Genomic DNA, 19,761 nt, shown 5'->3' with positions numbered 1-19,761 from the left:
TTTTAAGGCCGTGAAGGGATCCCGACCAAAAGGGCCCGCGATCAGACAACGAAACGATTTGTGATATTCAAGGACCCCGGCCCTGCTGGGTTAGAGTTAAAGTTCTGACTGGCCTTCGAATGCAGATTTCAAACATATTTTAACAGATGCACGAAAGGTTGAAAATAACGACGGTCTGTCTGATAGCGAAAAAGGAGTGGTTGAGCTTAACAGGAATGCTCAAAAGTTGAAGATATCGAAGGAATGATTAGAGATGATGAAATAAGCTCACGTATAACTACTGAAATACGCTTAAGCGGGAAAGCTGCTCCAAACAATACAAGTTCTCTATGAAGTGAACATGCTCCTCAATGCGTCCTTGTTTTATTGCGTTTTTGTGCTTTGCGCAATATTGATTGGGACCAATTGAGCGGCGTTTTATCTGGAAATCGTGCTCACAAGCAACAGACTAACTCGACAATTACATATTTCGAGGTCTTGATGGCAGCATGATCGATGTAATATTAGGATTGAACCAACATTATTATGGCGCAATGGATGCCCGGATGACCTCGAAATAGTTCTCACGAAAAAGTCTGCACATCTTCGCGGGCTGGTAGCTCAGAAATTAGATGGGCCTAGGTCTTGAAAGGGCATTTCTGTGAACTACACTAAATGATCTTTAATAGGGCTTTTTTCAGCTCAAAACCCTACACAAACGTGCCATGAAACCCAAAACCCAAAACCCTATACAAAACCCTATATATCACCCCTATAAGCACACGCAAAAAAAAAACAAATTATTTGACGCAAAGCTCTCGATTTCAAGACATCTCCAACTTAATATTTTTGACACTTCCTATGATCGTCTTAACTGCGTGGGATAGTTGTGAACAACACAAACTCCTCATCTCTCGAGATCATCTTTATATATCATTGTCAGGCTCAAAAGACGGGGAACTTGATATTACCGAAATAATACTGGCTGATTTCGGGCGTCTAGGCATCAAAATCTGTATTTGCCCATGTACTAGCGTCCGACCATAAGCTCTCACCTTTGAAGATCACCCTTCAAGTTCAGATGACGAGCGTTTCCATATCACCCGGAGTATACCTGTCGATTTCATATCTTCAAGCTTCAGAATATTCATCAGCGCATGAACCAGCGTCCGGCATGAAATCCCGCCTGCTCAAAATCACTGTAAGTGATCAAATTCAGTCCCACATGACGAGAAACTCCTTGCCACCTGGTTGGTAAATTTTGAGAGACAACAAGTTCCCGGTCATTTGACCATGAAGCGTTACCTTGAGAAGTCAGCATTTTTTCACGGACATGTGCATGTGCAACTTCGTTCATGTGCAACTGAATCTTCCGACGCGTAAACAAATATGAAGGCGGCCGGTGACTTATGGGTGATGTGGAGGTTCCCGTCATTTAAGTCTGAAGTTGACCTAAAATGGTGACCTTGAGAGCAATGGTCGATGTGCTCGAGACGATTGTAATGTTAAACGGCCCGAAATCGGCCGGCATAACGTTTTGGTTCCGTGAAGCTTTCTGTCATTTGACTTTGGGAAGTGTCCCTGAGATTGCAGGACTTTTCACAGACGTTGGTTCATGCGCTGGCGCATATTCAGACGCTTTGGATTTCAGTTTGGCCATTACTAACTTTCTGGTGATATCGATTTCTGAGTGTGGTTTCTCACTGCGCCATTTCTCATTTCTCTTGAACGATGATACGATATGGCTATTTGAGCGTCAGTTTTCGCCTTAAAGGAGGGTGCTTCGAGAGGTGAGTGCTTCTGGACGGACACTACGTCATGCTTTAAATACGATTCTGATGCCGGAGAATCCAAAATTAGCCAGCATCTTTGGGTGAGATGTAGAGTTTCTGATCATCTGACCCATAATTTTACCTTGAAGATCTGTCATATTATGTGATATTGAAAATTAATGTCATATTCCGTTCTGCCGCGCCGTGATTGATCATCATGATTGACCATCAAGATCGCATTTGGGATAGAAAACTTGGATAAAGTAGGGGAACTCTAATCGACATTGCAGGAGACGTGCTTGAACGCAGAATGTCTTCAGTTGTTTCTTATGAGATAAAAAAGTGCAAGATAACCCTTGACAATGTCTACCCATTCGCGCTGTTTGACGTGCTTCAACACGTCAACAGGCAGCGTTTATATTGTCCAGAGGTATTTAATAGCCTTCACCTTTATTCTTTTGCCCTCTGCGTTTCCGCTGGTGTCTGCGCCGAAATTGAACCCGATGCACGTTTTGTGAAGGCGCCATCCAGCGGTGGTAATCATAATTCGGCATTGTTCGTTGCCGTGATTTGTTTAGTCACAGTCGGAAGGCGTGCGCCAGCCGGCGGTAAGTATGGGGGTTGCGGATGTATCGTTTTCATTGTTAAGTAATGCTGAACTTATTATTCGCTGTATATGTTGGTGCGGTGTCGGCCGGTTTGAAATGTCAGTTATTTCCTGAGCCTGGTTCGAGAACTAATCGTTGCTTCCGTGTAGTGAGAGGTTGTAGAGATTGGTAATAACAAAACAGTCCTTGCGAATTTCCACTGTGTTCTTGTCTGGTGTCGGAGAACCTTCTTTTGCACAAATTGGCAGTAAGCACTGTTCATGAGCCGGTCCTAGTGATTACCACTGACAGTTGAAGATCAGCAGGTTGCAACTCAGGTATTGTCTGGCTTCCTATGTAAATCCTGCTTTCCAGAGTGTGTCCACACATATGGTTGTTTTGAAGCTATGGAGCAGATGATAATTTGTCTCATGCTGACAGTTTTGTTTTGAATTGAGTTGTAAGTCTCAGGTAACATCAGTAGAAACCAATGCCTGAATTTGTGTGTCCCTGTTGAATTATGTGCCACAGCACATTGTGCCAACATTGTGACTGAAAGAATGTCCAAGCTGCTGCCACACTAATAGGATTGTCTGGCACATAGTGGTAAGTGCAGCTACCTGCCTGCCAAGATAGTAACTTTCTTTGGGATAGGGATGCCAGGGCAATATGATACCCACCTATGCTTCTGCTGACTGTCCTGAATTTAGGACCAGGGGCAGTGTCAGAAATTTGGTTTGGGTTCCTGGTTCTCTAACAAAGTAACTACAACAGCTTCTTACCAGTGAAGGTAAAATCATTCTCACTTGAAATGCCAGGACAAATTAATATTCAAGTAGACTTCTTGTGACCAAGATGTATTTAGTTCAGAACCCAGGGTGTAGTTTACTGTTTATTGGGAGGGGATGGAAATTTGCTCAAATTCAGCAGAAAAGCATGCTTTGTACTCTCTCCAGGGTTTAATAATTTTCTCTACTCACCCCTTTCCAAACTGATATCCAAAAGCATACCATCGGGAACAACAGACTGCTGTGTGTTTGGGGCCCGAAGGTGAATGCAGCAGGGGCAGGCATATTATTTCCTCCTCATAGAGCAAACCAGTCTTACATAGTTACCATATTCTACATCTACTTGCTGATGTTGAATCTGATATAAACAATACTTTCCTTAGTGTATGATGCTTAGCTGAATTTCTATATAGTTAATATCTGTGTTCTCAAATAGTCCTTATATATGTTCTCAACCAATTCTGCTGTCAATAATGGACACAGCTGCTACACAAGCTTCTAAATTAATGTCAGAAGAAGCTTGAAATGATGCACACTGTGGGGTAGTGTTCAACACACTGTGGAGTAGTTTTCAGTGGCACGGCCATTGGCAGTTATTTGTTTGATTTGAAATTGCTTTTCTAGGATGTTAATGATATTCCAGAATTTGTCATTGGAGAAACCCAGCCCAAGTAAAGAGTAAATATCAAATATTCAACTTGATATATGAATGCAAAACTAATAGCCCTGCCCAGCAGGACCATTAGTTTTGCATTAAAAAGGAGCATTGCTTTTACTTTACAAACTCCCTTTAAATTGGTCTTGGTCCTCAGTATGTGGATACAAAATTTCAGGCTTTTATCTGGTGCTATCTTGTTACATTTTGATCCAGTGATCTGATTTAGTTTATTGATGGAGAATCTGCCCGCTCTTGAATCCTAAATTGGAAAAAAGCAGGAGACTTCGGAGCTGTTGATTCTATGCGCCCAATTGAGAGTATGATGGTGTTTGACAGCAATATTATACCTGAGATATGGTCTTTGTTTGTATCACTTTAATGGGAAATTAAGTAAATGCAAGATAACAAGCATAAAGTGCTCTTTTGTTTCCAATATATGAAATTCACATGTAAATATGGTATTTGTTTTTTAATGCGGATTTCGGAGTCAGGCATCTTGGTGCGGAAGTGTCTTCGGTAGACGGTAGGTGGGTTGGACGTGTGTTGTTGAGGAGGATTGAGCTAGGCAGGGTGCATTGAAAGGAAAAATTGTGCGTGAATTTATAAAAGACACGGCAGAACCCGCAAGGAGCACCCCTCAATTTGTTGTGGTGGGCGTGGCACACAGCGATGTCGAAGTTGCGGGACGGGCTCATGTCCGTCTCACATTGTACAAAGACAAGTTTTGGTTCCATTCTTTCCAGTGTATGTGTGGAGAATCGTATGGCTGGATACAAAATCATTCACGTTCATTCACATTTCAGGTATTGACCAGAGGTGTATCATCCTGTCTTGTTGGATGAGACTCTAGCCCCTCTCCCCGACCCTGAAAAGAAGTTTGGTCAAATTCAAAGAGAAAACATTGTTTTTGTTATTGATATTGGTTTAACAACTTTCTCTGCTCAGGCCCCTTCCCAAACTTGAGTGCAAAATTACTCGGTGTGGCACGTCAGAATGCTGATAAGGTGTGGCGGGAAAGTTAGAGCTTGACGTGTACTATTGTTTTTTATAGTGAGATGATATCATGTCCCCATTTCCTGATCATTGTCGGCATTTTCTGGTCTACAAAGGCGATTCATGTAGAATCTGTTCCTGTAAAGTGAGGTAAAGTCCTTAACCATGACCTGGGCATGCAGCTAGTAAGTATTTTGGTCGCCCAATTTGTCGGACCTTAAGAATGTATCCGGCGATTGGCATTACCCAGAGGATACGATCAGAACATGACTGAAGCCCGGAGCGTGCAAAAGTCTCTGTTATCGGGCACCCAATCACGGAGACCTTGCATAACCGCCGCTGTCACGCCGCCCGTGTCCGAGCCAAGGCTGACTGACTGACGTGCGGCGTTGTGCCTCTGCGCTCGCCGGCCGCTGGCCGCTGACCGCTGACCGCCGACCGCTGGCCGCTGGCCGCTGGCCGCTGGCCGCTGGCCGCTGGCCACTGGCCGCTGGCCGCTGACCGCCGGCCGCTGACCGCTGGCCGCTGACCGCTGACCGCTGGCCGCTGGCCGCTGACTGACCCCGGCGTCCGTCGTCAGGTCAGAGCCATGGCCGATTCGGACGACGAGTACGACCGGCGCCGGCGGGACAAGTTCCGCGGCGAGCGCACCGGCGACGCACGGCCGCGCCGGGACGACATCTACGACAGGTGCGTCCATCAGCCGGCCGGCCCGTCGCCGTGCCCCATCAAGCCCACGGGCGGGAGTCTTGAACAACAGCGGCGGTGTGCGCGGCGTTCGGCTGGCTCCCCTGAGCTGAGTTGGTCTGTTTTGGCGACGGGTGTTCGCCGCATGCTGGCTGGCGGCGGCCGGGCGCGCGGCTGCCTCCGTGTTTGCTGTCGGCCGCGTTTGACGCAGGGGGTATCTTGACGACCGCCGTGCGTCTCCAGGGAGTACGACCGCGGCCGGGCCGGCGGCGGCCAGATGCGAAGCCGTGGCGACTACCGGATTGACGCTTACCGTGGCCGAGAGCCGCGTGGGTACAGCCCCGGCCCGGACATGTCGCCGCCGCCGCACAAACGCATGCGCGCCGACTGGTGAGTAGCGTGACGCCGTAGCGTGTTTGGTCAGGCCTGTGGCCGGCGTTGGCGCCTCGGGCCAGGCCAGCCGCGCTCCGGTTGAGGGCCTCGGACGGTGCTATCATGTCTGATATTGCCTAACCTCGCAAGGGTGCCTGCCCGGATGGTATTGCTGGTCTGGCGGTGCTCGCTTGCCAGACAGCGCTGTGCAGTCTGATGGTTTTACCGCGCGTGTCGGTGTCAGCAGACCGGCACGTGTGACTGTGTGAGGCGGTCTAACCCCGCGTGACGGTGTCAGCAGACCGGGACGTGTGGCTCTGTGTAAGGCGGTCTGACACCACCTGACAGTGTCAGCTGACCGGCACATGTGGCTCTGTGTGAAGCAGTCTGACCTGGCCTGACGGTGTCAGCAGACCGGCACGTGCAGCTCTGCGTGAGGCGGTCTGACCCCACCTGACGGTGTTAGCAGACCGGCACTTGTGACTCTGTGTGAAGCGGTCTGACCCGGCCTGACCCGCCGTTACCGGCTCCGCAGGGGTGGTGGCGAGCGTCGTTTTCCGTCGGGCTACGGCGCCGGTGACGGGTACGGCGGCGGCGCCGGCCCGGGCCCCGGCGGACCGCCCTACGGTGGCGGGTAAGTACGCCACACGGAAGCCGCCAGACGGGAGCCGCCAGACCGGCACGTCTAACTGGCGGCAACTACCGCGAAGTGGCGCATTACATTATCACTTGGTGCTACATAAGGGTCATGCGAGCCAAACAACTAACCATTCAACAAGCATGTGAATATCAAAGTTAAGCTTCAAAGATGCCGTCTAAAACCAATAAGGTGAAATCCGTTACGAGCAGTGATTTTGTTTTGCTGCTGTACCTAGTAAAAGCGGAAGGTGTTAAAATTATGAAAATTGTACGCGTTGCAATATGTTGAAATTTGGCATGCGTTCACATAAAATTTCTCAGAAAACAGTGCTCTTTAGCTACGCCAGTCATTTTCTATTTTGGTGTATTTCCTTCGTTACATAATGCTATATTTGTTATGCATCTATTTTTAGCTGCGAGAAAGAGCGCTCAAATATCTCGCAGTTTTCAAGTTCAATTTTGCGATGACCGTCGACGCCATGCGAGCCACACTAAATAATTCCTAGCACCATGTGGAAGGCGTTATTTTCGGGACCGGGCCGCAAACGGTGCTGCCTCGTACGTTATGCACGACGCAGGCGAACGTGGCCCCATGTGGGACGGAACTCCATCTCTTAACGTCACTTATTGGGTTAGAGGAATTTGCGTGCGCCTTGCTGGTTTCTGTTTCCAATAGCATAATTATTTTTCGATGACCTGGTAATGTGGTATGCAAAAGTAACCTGCATTCGCTGTATTGGGTGGCATCGTTCGTTTTCCAACCCTTTTATGGCCTTAAACGTCCCCTCCAAGCACACAGCTGGCACCGAGCGTGCCGACAAAATCACGGAGAGAGCGATTGTTTGGACCAGCATCACCCATCATCATCGTCTGATGTGTTAGACTCGTCTGCCTGTACGTAACGTGTCGGCCAGTGAACTCTGGCAGTTGTCAGGTGTTACTGAGTCCTCGTTATCTGAGTTATTGAGCCCTAGTGACGCAATAACGCCTCACGGTGGCCGGAAAGTTAACTGGCTGCGGCGTTGTGTACATACTACTTACTCATCAGACGAGGTTTATAGTCCGATTATTTCATCTCTGATGTTAAGAGCGCAAAATGGTCCCAGCAGTCGCCGCGGGTGAAAACTACAGTAGTCAGGTCATCAGTGATATTAATGGTTCGTTTCAACCCTTCCACAAAATTATGATGACAGCAAGCTAGAAAAAAAGAAAACTCAGGGGATATGCGCCTGAATGGTTATCTCTAGTGCTGCATCGCCGTTCGTTCGTTGGTTGGTTGGGTCGGTCGGTCGGTCACCCGCCTGCCTGCCTGCTTGTAAGGAGTATTATGATTGCACTTGCTGCCATTTATCAAAAGCGCCCTCGCAGCTGCAGTCAAAATGGTTTTGAACCACAAGACCCCCGTTCCCCAGGCATGCCCCCTTCCGCCCGCTCGTTGACGGGTCCGGCCGCCCCGGCTGCGCAGTTCATCAGCCGGCGGCGGCCGGCCGCTTGACCCGAGGCGTTGGCCCCGCTGCCTCCCGCGCGGGGCCGCCTGCTCTGTGGCGCCGCCTGCTTTACAGATGTTCGCTCGGTGCGGCGGGTATTTGCGATTCGATATGTTTGGGATAAACTTTTGATGGTGGCTAACAATAGGATGCCAGAAAAGTTGACCTCGTTTCAGAGCTCCCAAACTGCGCCCTGAAAATTGAGAGTGGGCATTTCGGCTCCCAGCAGTCTGTGCGTGAAAGTGAGATTAATGCCATTGAGTGTACCAACAAATAGTTATCGGTTGAGCTTTCAAAATGTGTAGGATGCTCTGCAACATGGCCTGTAACGCAATATTTGCAGCGCTCGTCATTCATTTGCTGTCCTTTTCTGAGTTGTGCCTTGTTGCTTTGTTGCTGCTGAAGGCGAGACCGAATGCCAAGCGTTAGCGTGCCTTTATGGAAAGCGTCGGCGATTTGTTGGGGTCGGGAAATGCCTTTGGAATTACAGTTCCTGCTGCCCTCGGTGAAAAATGAAACAGGAATATTCGTAGCAGGCACGTTTTCTTAAAAGTCTAACAATTTTCGCGGCGTTGGCCTTATAACCAGTCACTGTTACCATGTTCACGAGATGCCTTCCTGGAAGCTTTGCCATACGCGAGAACCGCGCCAGCGTCTCATCATTTATTCCGGTGCGCCGAGCAACTACACCCGTGGGGCTAAGTGGACACGCAGCTGCGGCGTGTGATGGTCTAAATAACCGGTAAGTATTTTTGAGCCAAGTCAGGGAGTCAGTAGGGTCGCTGCAGGGAGTAGAGCCAATGGTTTTTCCTCAGGCAACCGGCCAACGGTACGAAGCCACTGACGTCCCCGTGGCCGATTGGATAGGTAGAGGATCGAGGACTGCTGGTTCGTAGCCCGCGGGCTCAAGTCACAAAGAACAGTCCGCTTGGTGAGACCACACCGGGTGCAAGCAGTTGCGCTAACATTACGCGGCCATATTTTTAGTGAACGGAAAATGACACAAGCGATGCACCACGTAATTACTGGTGTAACCAGTAATTCTTCAGAGCTATGCACTGGTGCATGCTTTGAGACATTCCTGTGACGGGGTTTTCCAGCACAGTCGACAGAAAAGTAGACGTCCGTCTGACGTGTCCTAGCAGGTGATCAGCACTGGGGACAGGTGTGAGGCTGATATTTCATGCAGGACAGCCCATGTATTTTCTGTCGTAGTTAGTCGAGGCTATTGCCGGCTGAAGCTATCAATAGTAGCATTATCACATTGTCTGCGATCGACGCCTGACTTCTTGAGTCCCGCATCGGTCCAGCTTCAAAACAGTGGAAGATTGGAGCGGTGGCCAAGCACGGGTTTCGGAATGCCCGCAGGCCGGCGGCCGTGGGGGGATGGCTCATGAAGCGAAGACGCTGACACAGTTCTTGACTCGAGTCAACGTCCGGCGGGGTTCGCCGCCCAACAGCGCCAGTATCTCGTTCCAGGAACCCCCCAGGCAGTGCGAAGGGAGCGAATAATTCACCAGTGCATCTCGGCGAGTCAGTGGGGCCTCAAATAGTAAACGATTCTGTGAAGTATGCAGTGGCATTGATCCAAGACTTCAGCGACCATTTGACCGGAGGCGAGGAGCCACTCGTGTAACTAATGCAAGGCGTAGAAAGCATTCACCAGCGCTGCCGGATGTAAGTGCACAACGGCCCGAACCCGATCGCAGTGCACGCGAGTAAGTCCAATTCAGAACTTCACGCTGCAGTACTAATCCGTTTAAAGGGAGTGTACCACATTTATATGGGGTTTTGAACTGAAATGCCGTTTTGAAGACATTTCCGTGCTGTTCACAATCCTGCCCTTAAGAGCTCAGTCCGTCTAGTTTCGTTTTGAAGACCTTTCCGTGCTGTTCACAATCCTGCCCTTAATAGCTTAGTCCGTCTAGTTTCAGAGCTACACGCCCGCTAAAATGGGCAAAGTTATATCGGGAGAGTATGCCAAAGCCACGTTGCAATTAATGACGTCATAAGGGCGTCACTCAAATCCTGCCGTTCCATAACCCATGCGGCGATCAAAACTAAGAAAAACATAATTGTCGAGGCGTTCGTATCTAGTGTTCATGTGCACGATTTCCAACAGACAATTGTGCCGTCTAGAGCAGCCTTTTCCGCTTGAAAAGTATACGAATACGTATAAGTGAGCCTGCTTCATCATACCTTCATCATATTGCTGCAATGTCATTTTGCCATGTCATATTGCCTCAAATATGAAACATTCTCTTCAGTACAAAGGCATCTAATAGGGCGGAACAACGTTTTTAAACTTCAAACAACTCCAGTACGACCCCTGCCGTTCCACGGGCGTCGAACTCACGCTCCGGTCACTGGGAGAGTGCCGCGCGTGAAGGCTGGTGCGCAAACCTGTGACAAACGCTCGTTTCTGGCATTCATTAAACATGATAGTGGAATGCACATCAGGGCCGCCTAGCACGTGACGTAAGGAGGGTTGCTTATGTTCTCAAGGCTGATAAAGGCGGTCAGGGCTGCAGCGTTTCTCGGGTATTTTACGACTGCTTGAGCGGAATGCAATCATCCCTCAAACTCTTTCCCTGCTACTTCCCTCTCCACACTCTGCTCTCGCTACCCCGCACGCGGGTAACCGGCTTGTCAGGTGGCGTCCTCGCGCGGCACTGGCAAGGAACCAAGCGGCTCGGGCGACGGAGTGAGGGGAGCCGTCAGGTGCAGCATCCGCCTGGTGTTTCAGCGGAAGAGCCGTGCCCTGGCTCACGCCAGGGAGGTGCCTGGTCAGCCGTTCGTGGATCAGGGCACCGGCTCCCGCGAGCTCCTACTCGTCGGCTCTGCAGCGGCACGTCTGGCTCTGCGGCCCGCGTGTAGCGCGTCTGTAAGCCTGGCGGCACAGCAGGGCTGCAGACGCGCAGGGCTTCATGCCCGCTGTGCCGTCCCCTGGTTGGGGTCGGCTTTGCAGCGGAGCGGACGCACCGAAACCCTTGGCATGTGGAAATCTGTCCACCCAAAACCACAACTTGACCGCTGCCGGTCCTCCCAGTGAAGGCCTGGGGTTCCTCTCGTCGCTGCGATCTCCGGTCGGGAGATTGGCTCTCAAGATGTGTGGAGAGTAAAAGGCGCCATTAGAGAGCCTGCGACATCGCAGCGGCTACCGCGGTACGTCGTCCCACGGTCAGCGAAGGATGGCAACGATGGGAACCCCGCTCCACTTCGTCTGAACACACACCAGCTCGAACAGACCACATCCAAGTTCGACAAACTGAGCAGCGAGTCTCGATATGCAGATGGCGGAATCGAAGTTAGGAATCGCGAAGGCAACGACATTAGGCAGGTGCTGAACGCCACGAACTGCGGCACATAGTTCGTGTTAAGGGGATGGCTAGTGTACCAGTCGTCGCCGTACCTCGCCCACGCTTAAACCGTCCTGGGCGTCATCACTTAATAGGATCTGCGTGATGTGGGTGAGGATGAAATCGTGGGGCGCATGGCAAGGGAGCGCACCAACGCAAAGCGAATACTGAAGAGGCTGAATGGAGAACTAGTCCCAACCAACAGCGTCATTTGACGTTTAATCTGCCTGTGCTGCCCGAGCGAGTGCGGGTTGGGTGGAGCCGCATCCGGTCCGCTGGGTCGTGCCACGCCCGCTGCGCTGTTTCGAATGTCAGTCGCGGGGGGCACTTTTCGAACCGCGCTCGGAACGATCACAGATGTGGCAGATGTTCCGGAGGCGACGCGGAACGTCAGAATGTGTTTCAAGCGTGGTCAAACGTGCGGATTGTGGAGAGGGTCAACCGGCATGCGCACGCGCCTGCCGTGTAGTCTTGAAGGAAAATGAGATTACTATCAAGGTGGAAACGGGCGAGAGGCACCGAGATGACGAGAAAACTTACTGTGACGTGCGCCCTGTCCCCAACCGCCACGACGTTGCGGCTTAGCCGCGCAGGTCACTTTCTTCGAGTGTCGATAGCAGGGAGTCGCACAGTGGCCCCAGATGGGACACTTGGCACCATGACTGTTGGTGACCTGGTGTATGCTGTCGCACCTGGTGAAAGCACAAGGGTTATCCTCAAACCCCCGTCAGTGAGGTCAGTAAGAGTGCGGTCACGGCTTCGATGGTGTCGGTTGCCTCGGACCGGACTCCGGCGCCGGCCACTGAGCTGTTCAGCCCTCCTCCCTGTGCGCCCTGGCGGCAGGCTGTATTGACTGACGTGGGTACCACAGACACCACCGAGGGGTGGCTGTGCGGACGGAGCCGGCCGCGCGGCCGTTGGAGGACGGCTAGGCTCGTGTCCAGCCCGGCTGGGGCCTGCGTCGCGTCCCTGCTACTTCCCTGTCCCGGTGGACAACTGTTGGCGCCCAAGGGAGTCTGCGCCTTACGAAAGACAGCGGAGGACTCGGCCTTCGTGCGCTCCAGCTTCCGCGCCCTTAAAACGACCTCAGGGGAGGGGGTTACCGCCGGGACCTACGAGCCTCCTCCGTGCGCGGTCCGCACCCCGGTTGGAGAGGGTCACCGTCACCCCTCCCGGGCTTGGTTCCTGACCTGCGTCGCCCTCAAAGGGTGGAGGGCCCGAGACCTGACCTCGTGTCCGGCTGGGCTCTGCCGAAGTTGGGAGCCGTCAAGCGGACCGGCCAGGCGCGAGAATCCGTACCGGTCACCACACTTAGGACACGGCTGACGCACGCTGCTGACTTTCAGCCTCTCACCCCACACATATGCGCTCACAGCATGCCACTGAGGTTTTTACAATGGAACATGCGTGGCTGGAAAGCGAGTATTTTGACCTCCACTTTCATCTTATGTTAACCCAGTTGTGGCATGCGTATAGGAGACCGAGTTTTCAACTGACGCGTTCCTTAGCATTAAATGATATGCTACCTTTCGAAAGGATGTGAGGACCGCCACGTTTGCTCGCCGTAAGGGACGGCCTTAGTGAATCGCAGTATATGTACCGTGCTCACTGGTAATTCTAGCCACTGACCTTTAGGTTGTCATTGTCGATCCTGTTACACTGAAATTAATGATATGTTTGGCATACCTACATCCCGCTGAGGAAGTGTCGGACTCCGCATTGCAATTGGGTTTCGACCAGCTGCCGCGGCCGTTCGTGCTGCCGGGTAACATCGACTCCATAGATATTCTTAGCGCTGTGGTCACGCAAGCCGCCGAGGCTTGCTCCTCAAACGCTCACTAAAGTTGAATGGCCTGTGCGTTCTAAACACCGGCCGTCTCACCCATGTGTCTCCTCCGTTCGGGTCTATCTCAGCGACAGATCTCGCTGTATGCTCCCCACTATTTTTTTTTTTGTCGGTTGTCTTGGCGCGTTAACCTTTTGATGTGATAGATTTATCACAATATAAATGAATTTTAGTTTCATTGCAATGTGGCTTGTGACGAACACCGCACACCCAGGCCAAAGACTTCCCTGTTGGAATTTGCGTGGAGCGGCCTGGCAGCGGTGCACGGAAGAACGCTTTTGTGATGCAGCCGACGGGGGGCGATAATGCGACTTCTGTTACCGAGCAAGTGACATTGCTTATTCGTGAGACGAGGAGGTCGTGCATTCCCACCACATCACGCTTGCCAGGCAGAATCCCTGTCCCTCGGAGGTCGAACAACTGCAAAGCAATCATTCGTAAATGAAAGCGTGCCGTCAAGTTTTGTTAGTGCTGTTAACCTTTCGTTAATGGAAGGATTGAAAACCTTTCAAGGTTTTTACGTATTTTTCAGTGACAGTCTGATCGTCTTTAAAGGGAGCATGCCGCCTTTTTGTACCTTTCACTCGTTACATCTGACGCTTACGCTTGGATCAGCAGTACTAGTTTTCTCGAAATCCTTCGGCGTAGCTCAGATTCTCTCAGAAAGTAGCCACTCCTCCGGGAGAAAGCACACTGGATTCCCTGCTTACTTCTATGAAAATGATACAACTCGTTTGCTTTGCTTTTTCCAACGCGTGTGCTGTGTCATGTTTGCAACACACCAATTTGTCAAAATGTTTGTGTAATAAATCTTACGAAAGCTTAAGACACTATAGACAAAAGTCCATGCGAACATGAAGCCATCATCCCACGAATTCGACGAAACGTTATGCGATGGCGTTGATTTATTCCCTATGGCGTCCACCACAGTGACTCTTTTCGAGATGCACTTTGACTCTGGAAATGGGAATTCACATGGTCCGCAGTGACGCACTCATTCAAACTTCAACCGATGCGATTTTTGGCAACAGGTTCCTGTTGCTCCCTGGGCCAATCACAAACGGTCCTCTATTTGCACCGGTAGAGGTGTCGCGCCGGTTGTCATGGCGATGGTGGTCGCGGCTGCAGGGAGAAAATGCAGTGATGTTACAAGGCGTTGACGGTAAAGTTTGGACTCGAAAATCATTAATTTTGATGCCCTTACGATGTCTTGATGTCGTTACATTGGCGCTACCCAGTGTTATTATTCGATGCCCTGGGGGTTCACGGGAATATGTGTCTGAAACGTTCCCGCAAAGATGCCCCCCCCCCCCCCTTTAAAACGGTCAGAGAATCTGCCAAACGCATCAAACGCGACGCCAAACGAGCTTCATGGAGAGGCTACATGGATGATATAAACCGTTACACCCGCTCTGTGCAGTTGGGCAACGAATCATTGGTATTGCAGGTTGGAGCATTTCAGTCGCGGCCCCAATCCTGAAACTTGGGGGAGATAGGACATTGAACACCCAAGAATTGTCCAATAAAATAGACCTGGCGTTTGCAGAGAAGCATAGACTTATATCCGTTATAAGTTAAGTCTTATGTCCGTTATAGCTAGGAATAATTGTATGTTCTCGTGTTATGTAGCACCAAACATAATAAGGTATTTAGCAGTGAACATCAAAGAGCACTGCTTACGACAGCGATCTGTCCGTGTCTGAGTGGGCGGTGAGTTGCTGGGCTGTTGCCGAGCGGCGAAGCGGCGTTCTTCAAGAACGCGTGTTTAATGGAAGTCTTTTTGCGCTGATGATAAATGATATAGTTGAGTGTCTGCGATCCACCAAAATTCGATTCCTGGAAGTGGATGGCTCTCTGCTATCTGGTGTGCAGCGTCAAGGACGACGTCCCTGCCAGGGTGAGAAGCGGGTGACGTCAGATAGCCTCTGCAGCTGAGTGTCGTTAAGTCTCAATGACGCACAATACCGATGTCGCTGATCAGCTGGAAGAACTCTCCGGATATTGAACTCTCTGCCATCACGAAGGTCTTAGCTGCGGCCGGACTGGACGTAATATCCTCTTTTGGCAGGCGTTAGCACACAGGATAATGACTAAATTGGCTTGGCTGTCGCCGCGTACTGGCCTTCGGGGAAGCGGTAGTCTCTCCGATGCGACCATTTTAACTGTTGACTTTTATTCAGTGCTAGGACAGTGCGAATTGGTCACGTCAGCCCAAGTTACCCCTTTATTATAGGCGGTTAGGGTGGGCGATTTGGCCCCTGCTGTTTTTCGCTGGTTTCTCCGAAATGTTTCAGAGCAGGTCGTTGAAACTTCCGTCTTTTTCCAAAGATTTTTGCTCGTGTTATGCCATAGGTAAGGGTGCACGGCAAGGCTCCAGGGTCCGGTTTTGGGAGGACTTCTAGTAAAATTATGGATGGCTGATGTGGTGATCGGCACGGAATTATGCGCGCTGCCTTGCTTTTACAGGAGTTACTGCTGTTGAAACGTGAAACTAGTTAATCCAATGAAACAGTTGCACCATGGGTGTCTTCATTGCAATGCACCAAAAAAGCATGGGAGGGGCGATTCCAGGGCTGGAAAAAACGAAGTTTCCGCAATGTGAAGAGCTTTTGGGTCGTCAATGCCTCCATGTAAGGGACACTCTTCGGCGTCAGATGCAAAACTTTGTATTTCGTGCGAACATCTGCAAGATCTATTGTTATACACGGTGGCGAAGGCGTACTCAGGTGGAGCAAAGCGGTACAAAGTGGCGTAGTGGCCAATCTAGACCAGCATTACAGTCCTGTGAATAGATAATGAAGGGGAATACATGCACGTGTAAAATGAGAGAAAGGAAAGCAACAATTTGGGCGGGGAGTGCCTCCCGTGATGAAATTGAGGGAGCTGATATCATTTTAAACATTGGGCGCTGAAATGACACGTCACGTATCATCCTCCACCTCTGTGTGGTAAATATCCTCTTCTATGGCGACGGTGCATCAGAGGCGAGTCCGGGAGTGGTAGAAGAAGAGGGAAGGGTTTTTATTCCTGTATGCGGAGATCGTGGCCGCCAACAACTGTCAGTCAGCGGACAGCGGACGCCTCAGTAGACCACGCTTATATCACTTGTCCCTTCTTTCGTCCCTCTGAAGACTGGAGGTTCTTATGAATACGTTCATTCGTTTTTTATGCGCCGTGGATATTGGGCGGATATCAGCACTGTGCTGACAACTAATATTTACCGACGATGTGGCCATTGATATGTATTGCCATGCCACCGCCTGTGACGTCTTTGGGGCTATACTTTTGATTCTTGTGACCAGTCGCGAAACAAAGTTGTATTGATGTTGAGCTGTGAGCATGCTGACTTCTTTTGAAAACGTATTGGTTCTTCAGAGTATCAGGGGGGAATGGCTCAACAACTATGAGCGCCAAATGACCACAGCAGTCGGTGCGTCCAAAGACATCAATGAACGAAAGAAAAAACAGCAGCGTTATGCTGCAAACACTGGTTTTCATGGCAGCACTCAACGTTGCTAGCTGCGCTTATGATCACGAGTGAAAAGCTTGAGCACGGTCAAGCAAAAATTACGCTTGGAAACCAGGACACACGAAACCAGAAAATGCTCCGAATGAGTGCAGACGCTACCGCCAAAAGGTGTTAAAAAAGATAGGTAATCCGAGCTCGCACGTGCGAACGCCCGATAAGTGGTTTTACGTTGAAGGCTGCACGAAACATTCACCTGCCTCGGTCACTCATGACGCGGCGCTCGTGCAATGTCACATTTCTATTTGTGTGTCTGTTGTCACTGGTTTCATGTGTTCATTGTTCTGTGGCGGCCGCAGGTACCCGGACGTGGATGGGCCGACCCAGCCTCCTATGATGACGTTCAAGGCGTTCCTGGCGTCTCAGGACGACATGATCACGGACGACGAGGCCATCAAGAAGTACACAGAGTACAAACTCGACTTCCGCCGACAGCAGCTGAATGAGTTCTTCCTGGCGCACAAGGAGGAGGAATGGTGAGTGTCCACCGTTCGCTGGTGAACAGGAGCCGCGCCTGCCCCCGTCTCTGGCGGCGGTGACATGCGGACGGGACCGGGAGTTGGCCCGTGTCGGGGTAGGAGCGAGGGCTGTGCCGTTTCCCGTCCCGCTGGGAGGTCGGAGATGCGGCGCGCGGCCTGAGAGGACAAGCGAGAGGACAAAGAGGGAGGACAAGGCCCGGCGCGGCGTGCGGTCGGCAGTGGTGAAAGTGGTGCAGTGCGGCGGCTGATGACTCGGTGACGCGCGGCGGTGACGATGCGGTGCTGCTGGTGACGCTGGTCAGTGGTGAACAGGGCGGTGCAGTGCAGTGACGGCGAGTGGCGACAAGTGAAGTGACGAAGGTGGTGGCCGCCCTCTCCTCCCGCTTCAGCGCCCTCCCTTCCCCTCCGCCTTCCACCGTACTGGTGCCCCCCGTCACGTTAAATATCACATTACGGGGCCTTTTCACGTCTTTCTGGATGTTTTTCTTCTTCTTCTTTTTTGAAGTTCTCACCAGACATGCGCATATTTGCCCGATCGGGCTGAACATCAGTGGCGGTGGGTGTTGGCTGAGGCCTCTGCCGTGTGGGCGCAGACCGCCGGGTCCTCTCCTGGCGGTGGCCGGTGCTGAGGGCGGCGGCAGCGGTGCCAGTGTTCCCGCGCGGCGCTGGCCAGCCCCGGCCGGTCCGACCGACCTCGGCGGTGCCGCTGACGGCCGAGTCCGACGGGCCGAGTGTGCCCCGCGGCCGGCGCCGCGGACCGGCCGGGGCTGCCGCCGCCTGACTAACTCCCGTCTGCCTTCACAGAGCAGCGCTTGCGTCTCGGCCAGCAACAGGCCAGAAGACGGGCCGCGTCGGCCAGCCCGCCACGCTGTGACTGTGACCGATGCGCCCCGACCGCGCGAGATAGCTAGGGCACTGCGCGCAATGCAGTTAGATGCGGCGACGAGTCGTAGGCTAGTTAGGGGGTCCACCGTGGCCCGCGGCGCGCGCTCGCGTGCTCGTCTGCCGGCGGCGGCTGTGCACGGACCAGGTGAGGAGAGGTGGCGGTGCGGGTCGCAACCGTTTTGTGCTGGCTCATGGGTCGGTGTTGCACCGCCTTTGGCTCGGGACGTTTGTGTGTGCGTGTACCACTCGGGTGTGCGTGCGTGTCGGGCCGCGATTCATGATTCGCAGGGAAGCATCACTGACTGGCATCCAGCTTTGCCTTTGCCAACTCATTTATCGGCTTTGTGTTAGCTGGGTTGTCATCGTGTTCCTGCCCTGCAAGCGTGGTAAAAGCGGCTGGAAGGCAATGTTTTGTGGGCCATTAAAAATAACATAGGCATTGCCGTCCGTGTTCAGGATGGATCAATGCGCTGAAAATACAGTTTTTTAGAATGAACCTCTAAATTTAAATTGTGTAATGTAACACCCGGACAAAGAAAGGTTTGTTTTTGTAGATATCTTATGTCACTAGATGGGCAACACCCATGTTGAATTACAAGCAGATGTGTGTAATCGAAGGAGGGACACCAGCTGTAAAATAACATTTTGCCTCGCAGGCAAAATGGACAAATTAAGGCACACCGAGCGAATTATGGGCAACCCAGGCAGATAGCTAGGCAAATTTATTCGCAGTTTTACCCCGACTAATTTTATTTTGCGTCTAAGTCACAGAATCGTCAATCTTTGCGTCCAAATCTTTATCACATTCCTGTACGGTGACTGTAAGGGTGGCTTAGGTGTCATCATTCCAATCATTTTAGTATTTCTTTGGTTAGAATCCCTTTACAACTTGCAAGAAACCGAATGATTTGCATGCGAAATCAAGCACGCGTCGCGTGGCGCAAATCCGTGCATCACCCGAAATCTCATCCTTTTAGCCACGTTTTCGCTTCCGATCTAATGATAGATATTTATGATTTTTTCATGCAATGCCATTGATATTTTGCTGAGGTGTGTGCATCTGGCTAATAATGAGTGTATTACACGAAACGAAACTCTTGATAGGCACTTTTCTTCAGTCCACGGCTTTGGTTCGCCCAAATTCTAGGCCAATACAAGGCCTGGCAGTCAGCCGAGTGGACTGGTTGGATGCTGGCTGCGCCATTGATGTTCACGTCGGGCTATGTGGGGCAAAGCGTACTTTGCGGATCATTAAATTCAAGGAGCATTCATCGTGGTTCATGTCAAGGTATGTAAGCTCTGTTCGTGCTGTACGCCTATGAAGATGGACGCTGCCAAGACAGTGGAGATTGCTTTGTCGCCTCTGCGTCAGGCATGTCACCGGCTGTTTTTTTTTAAACTTTGCTATGTTTCGATAGGGAGAAATGGGGTGTAGTACATCCTCTTAAAGGCATGATCTAATTTTAGCCAGCCAACCGCAATTTTATCAAAACATACGTCTGCAGAGATGTTTCTAAAACTGCAAAAAATTGCCGAAAATCGCTGATAAAATTGCGCCGTTAGAAAATGAAAGCTGATATCTTTACGGAAACCTGTATAATCTCGTTCCGTAATCCTTCGTGAAAACGGCACATGTCTCACTTCACATAATTGTCTTGATGGATAGTGCGACCTGAAATCAGTTCATACGTACTGTTAGCACGT

At 51.1% G+C, this 19,761-nt stretch overlaps 1 protein-coding gene across 1 annotated transcript in view; it reads left to right on the top strand.

Moving 5' to 3' along the window:
- The first annotated feature begins 2,260 nt into the window (after positions 1 to 2,260).
- Positions 2,261 to 19,761, top strand: part of LOC119102479 (serrate RNA effector molecule homolog) — a 59,909-nt gene continuing 42,408 nt past the window's right edge. Inside the window, exons 1-5 of the mRNA XM_037225850.1 lie at positions 2,261 to 2,359; positions 5,358 to 5,467; positions 5,708 to 5,854; positions 6,372 to 6,470; positions 16,993 to 17,169. Coding sequence (XP_037081745.1) covers positions 5,367 to 5,467; positions 5,708 to 5,854; positions 6,372 to 6,470; positions 16,993 to 17,169 — 524 coding nt within the window. The 5' untranslated portion in view covers positions 2,261 to 2,359; positions 5,358 to 5,366. The remainder of the gene's footprint in view (positions 2,360 to 5,357; positions 5,468 to 5,707; positions 5,855 to 6,371; positions 6,471 to 16,992; positions 17,170 to 19,761) is intronic.

The sequence above is a fragment of the Pollicipes pollicipes genome, unplaced genomic scaffold (genome assembly GCF_011947565.3).
Source record: "Pollicipes pollicipes isolate AB1234 unplaced genomic scaffold, Ppol_2.1 Scaffold_5724;HRSCAF=6776_pilon_pilon_pilon, whole genome shotgun sequence".
Classification (NCBI taxonomy): Eukaryota; Metazoa; Arthropoda; class Thecostraca; order Pollicipedomorpha; family Pollicipedidae; genus Pollicipes; species Pollicipes pollicipes.
The sequence above is the reverse complement of the archived record's forward strand: the minus strand, read 5'-3'. Positions and strand labels throughout refer to the sequence as shown.